Source organism: Coregonus clupeaformis, chromosome 21, assembly GCF_020615455.1.
Source record: "Coregonus clupeaformis isolate EN_2021a chromosome 21, ASM2061545v1, whole genome shotgun sequence".
Lineage (NCBI taxonomy): Eukaryota > Metazoa > Chordata > Actinopteri > Salmoniformes > Salmonidae > Coregonus > Coregonus clupeaformis.
This window is the reverse complement of record NC_059212.1, coordinates 30013984-30019010: the sequence shown is the minus strand read 5'-3', so window position 1 is coordinate 30019010 and position 5027 is coordinate 30013984. Positions and strand designations below refer to the sequence as shown.

The 5027-nt window shown below is 41.1% G+C and overlaps 1 gene segment (V, D, J or C); it reads right to left on the bottom strand.

Moving 5' to 3' along the window:
- Positions 1 to 4119: 4119 nt before the first annotated feature.
- On the bottom strand, positions 4120 to 4817 carry LOC123481561. The segment is given in 2 exon segments: positions 4120 to 4547; positions 4681 to 4817. Coding segments are annotated over 2 exon segments (471 nt in total).
- Positions 4818 to 5027: the final 210 nt, after the last annotated feature.

The following is a 5027-nucleotide window of genomic DNA, read 5'->3' as shown; positions in this document are numbered from 1 at the left end:
ATTGTAGAGGAAACTTCTTCAAAGGGAATCTTTTTGGATCCACAGGCTCAACACACTGTCTCCTCTTGGCCTTAACAAGGAGTTTGACTTGAAACCGTTTTTATTGTTTAAAAATGTCTAAATTATTGTGTTTTCTATCCTACTTGAAAATTGCATGTGTGTGTATATATATATTACTGTAAATATTGATCACATTCCTTGTTTATGATCATATATTTTGATATATTGAACGTTAATATTGTGAACCTATGTTATATATTTTTTACCTCCTGTTTCAGGATGTGATGTCACTGAGTACTGCCCCTATATAGGACCTTCCACCCCCTGACCTGGGATATGGATGCCTGATGAAAGACCTAATGGTCGAAATCTTGTAATAAATAAATATCACCTGTGAGCATGAGCAGCAGTGTGCAGCGTTTTCCTTTCTGTTTATCATGTAATAACTTAACATTAAAATACCAGTAAGGTGATGACCTTCGTGGACAGGCCAAGTGAATATCAACAGTAACAATATGGTGATCAGAAAAACCCACAGAAGTAATGTCACACCTTACAACCCTACCACAGTAGTGCTCAGATACATACAACATGTCTAACCTTGCTGTGCTGACACGATCTTCATTAACCTTTAGCCATGTGTGCTGCCTAACTTTTGCATTTCTTACTCTCCACACAGAAAGCTCAAGCTCAAAAAAGTTAATAGACCAGACAGGCAAGTAGCTGACCGCAGGTGAGGTTCTTCAGCAGTGCGATCAACAGTAAAATCCATTGTACAGTTCCAATCCCCCCCTAAAAGCATACACCCCTCTTGGTCACACTGTCTTAAGGTTTCCTTTATTTGATCAAATACAGCAATGCGCTCTGTACCCTCATTAGGAGCATAAACATAAAATTAAAAAATTAAAAAATACATAACATCCGCCTTGGAAAAACAGAAGAAACCACAGAGAAAACAGACAAAGAGAAAAAAGCACTCTATGAGGCATGATAATCATAATTGTTTTAATTTTATCTTAACCTTACCATGTTTCCCACTACCTTTTGCTGCCATGTGAAGAGTGTGAAGAAGCGGAAACGCTTCTTCACACTCAACTGGTCTAACCCCACCGTCTTCTGTAACACCACAGCTGACCTCACAAACTTATCAACATTAAAAAAATCTGCCAATTTAACAGATTTCCCAAAAGTCTGGTCCAGGAACCCATTTACCTCATCTAGATTGTAAATTGAGTCATTGCCAGCTACTATCATGTCAACAGGGATGTCAACAGGGAAATATGCAGATCCTTCTCCTGATCCTCCTCAACTGAGGCCACAGACCCCTGACTCCCTTCTGCCACATCCCTCTCAACACTCCCCACTTGCACCCCATCACTCGTACTGGGCATCTCCTCACCAGTCTGGGGAAATGGCTCCCCAGATCCATCCTTACCTCCTACAACAATATTTTTCTGCTGCATATCAGACGCTATGTTCCCCTCTGGTACCCTCAACACAAACAACTTGTTCCTCAGCAACAGGTGCTTGTGGCTGCTCTACCACTGTCGGCCCACCTCTCCCTACATCAGTGGGCCCAGGCGTTACGAGGACCAACTGGGTCCCACCCTCGGCCTTCTCCCTTTTCGGGCAAGCATGCCGCTTATGGCCAACATCCCTACACTCAAAACACCGTTGACTACCCGTACTAGCATAAGCCATATTCAGTCTGTTGTCATACTGACTTATAATTAAGATAACTCCGAAGTCTGCTCCGGTGAGTCCAAAAACATAAACACCTGTCGCCGAAAAAGACATAACCTGTTTCAGAGCCAGGTGTTGGCAACCCAGAGGGACACTTTTTATTGAACTTGCAAACTTCCCAAACCGCAATAACTTGCGCTCCAGTAGCTCATTGGGAATACAAGTTGGTACATTCGAAATCGTAACCCTTGTTGACGGAGAAAAAAGCAGCGTAACTTGAATAATCATACCTTTAAGAAGTACGCCAAGCTCAACCATCCAATCGACAAGACGCTCTTCTTTAAGAAAAACCACCACCACTTTAATCATCCGTGATGCATAAGAAACGTTTTCATAGCCTACGTTCTGTCCTACGGTGACCAGAAACTCCTCCACAGTGACAGTAGCTTCAGTAGAAGAAGAAACACAAGAAAAAGGAAACAAAAAGATACACAGGCAATCTGACTCCAGACACCACTCGCATTCGCTCATAAAATTCCCAGCATACACCAACACTCCCAGCATGCAGAGAGAGAGAGAGAGAGAGACTAATTGAATGGAATGTATTCACTTAGGCATCATGTCTCTGACTCTTATTTTTTAGGCTTCAATATTGTGACAGTAATCTTCCCCATTGAATGTAATGTTTCCACATAACCTTCATGTTATTTGATGAGGCTCTTTTTGCAAAAAATTTACCTGATTGACGCTTCTCTGCTGATACCAGGCTGGAAAAACAGAAGCATATGCTGAGTACCTCATACCTATGGTGAAATATGGTGGTGGATCTTTGATGTTCTGGGGCTATTTCGCTTCGACTGTTCGGCATCAGGTCAATGGCATCATGAACTTTAGCAAGTACCAGGACATTTTAGCCAAAAACCTGTTGGCCAGCCAGGGGGCTGACACTTGGCCGCAAGTGGATCTTCAAGCAAGACAATAACTCCAAGCACTAATCAAAATCCCCTAAGAAATAGGTAATTGGCCACAAAATCAACATTTTGCAATAGCCATCTCAGTCTCCTTTGGTTTGAATTGAAGAGGGCAGTCCGTAATATCAGACGAAGGATATCAAGGATCTGGAAAGATTCTGTATGGAGGAATGGTCTAAGATCCCTCCCAATGTGTTCTCCAATCTCATAAAACTTTTTAGAATAAGGTTGTGGTGTTATTTTTTTCAATTAAAATGTAATCATTTTGCAGACAGTCTTATCCAGAGCGACTTACAGGAGCAATTAAGGTTAAATACCTTGCTCATGGGCACACCGACTGATTTTTCACTTAGTTGTCGCAGGCTAACCTTTCGGTTACTGGTCCAACGCTCTTAACTGCTAGGCTACTTACCACCCCCCTGGCAAGGGAAGTATTGAAAACAGGGGTGCCAATAATTTTGACCCCTATCGTTTTAAAATGTGTTATATTCCTTGTTAAACAACATATCTTTCTCTGAGAAATATTATTAGTATAACATTTAATAATTAACACATTTCTTTGAGCATACAATATACACTGAGTATACTAAACATTAGCAACACCTTCCTAATATTGAGTTGCACAGCCTCCCTTTTGCCCTCAGAACAGTATCAATTTGTCGGGGCATGGACTCTACAAGGTGTCGAAAGCGTCCCACAGAGATGCTGGCCCGTGTTGACTCCAATGCTTCCCACAGTGGTGTCAAGTTGGCTGGATGTCCTTTGGGTGGTGGACCATTCTTGATACACACGGGAAACTGTTCAGCGGGAAAAACCCATCAGCATTGTAATTGTTGACACGTCTCAATTGTCTCAAGGTTCAAAAATCTTTCTTCAACCTGTCTCCTTCCCTTCATCTACACTGATTGATTGAAGTGTATTTAAGAAGTGACATCAATAAGGGATCATAGCTTTCACCTGGATTCAACTGGTCAGTCTATGAAACTGAAAGAGCAGGTGTTCTTAATGTTTGTAAACTCAGTGTAGCTCAGTATTTGTTTTATTTGTTTTATATAGTATTTTTTGCTCATCTTTATCAAGGGTGCCAATAATTATGGACTTGACCAGACCAAAACGGTGTAAGAGCCTTTTGTGTTTGTCTGGTCAAGTACAATTCACTTCATCTTCAGGCTATTGCACACTGGGATTGAGATACCCGTCAGTTGATTTCAGGTACGCTCCTCTAAAATCCTCATGGATTTACCAGCAGAGAACCAAACCACTGAGCAGTCTGGTCCATAATTATTGGCAACTTGACTGTACATGTTGAGAGTAATGATGTCACATAATGTATGCATATTGTATGTATATGATGTGGTTAAGAGGCCTGACTGTATCATAATAGGAATATGCATCAAATTGACAGAATCTGTCAATGCACAAATCAAATTAAGGACATGTGAAACATTGGAGTCATACACTTTATTTACAGGAGACATTCACAGCATTTATTAGTGTTTTGATGTCTAAAAAGTAAGGGTATATTCCTGCAGATGTGGTCCCTGCTGAGGTTTTTGTACAGTGTGTGTAGGTTTCCTGTCACTGTGGGCCTCACAGCACAGTAGTACAGAGCAGAGTCTGTCACTTCAGCAGAGGAGATCTCCAGATCCAAACGGTTTTTCTCTTCATTCAGTTTTGTAGATATTCGAGTGTTCAGAGGATCTGCTTTCTTTATAAACCCTGTACCTGAGATGTACAGGAGGAACTCTGGCCTTTGTGCTGTGTCTTGATGATACCAATAGAATTCATCTCCAGCAGAAGCTGTTCTGGAGTAGTTGTAAGACAGGGTAACATGGGTTCCCTCTAAACAGTACTCTTCTTTCTTGAGTGGAGTGAGGTCCTCACAACTGACACCTGCATGGAGAATAGTTTTAATACACATACACTTAATTGTTCATGAAAATGAATTGAAATGTAATTTAATTAAAATGGGCAAGTATGGCAATGCATTGTATGGAAATGTATTGTATTGTATTGTATCACCTACCCATAAATATTGTCAGGAACAACACTGAATACAGCAACTGCATCTTAGATGAACAGAGACAAACTGACAGAAAGATATAAGCTGTCTCTGAAAGTTTCCTCCTGTTTCTATGTTTCTATACTGCTGTTCAGCCCCTCCTCTAACATACAGTAGGTATGTTACTTATGTATGTCATACAGGATGTTTGTTTCCTCCCATGGTTCTTGACAGGTTTTTGTACAGTGTGTCAGTGTTTCCTGTCACTGTGGTCTTCATGGCACAGTAGTACAGAGCAGAGTCTGTAACTTCAGCAGAGGAGATCTTCAGATCAACATGTTTTTCCACTTTGTCAATGGTAACTGTCAGAC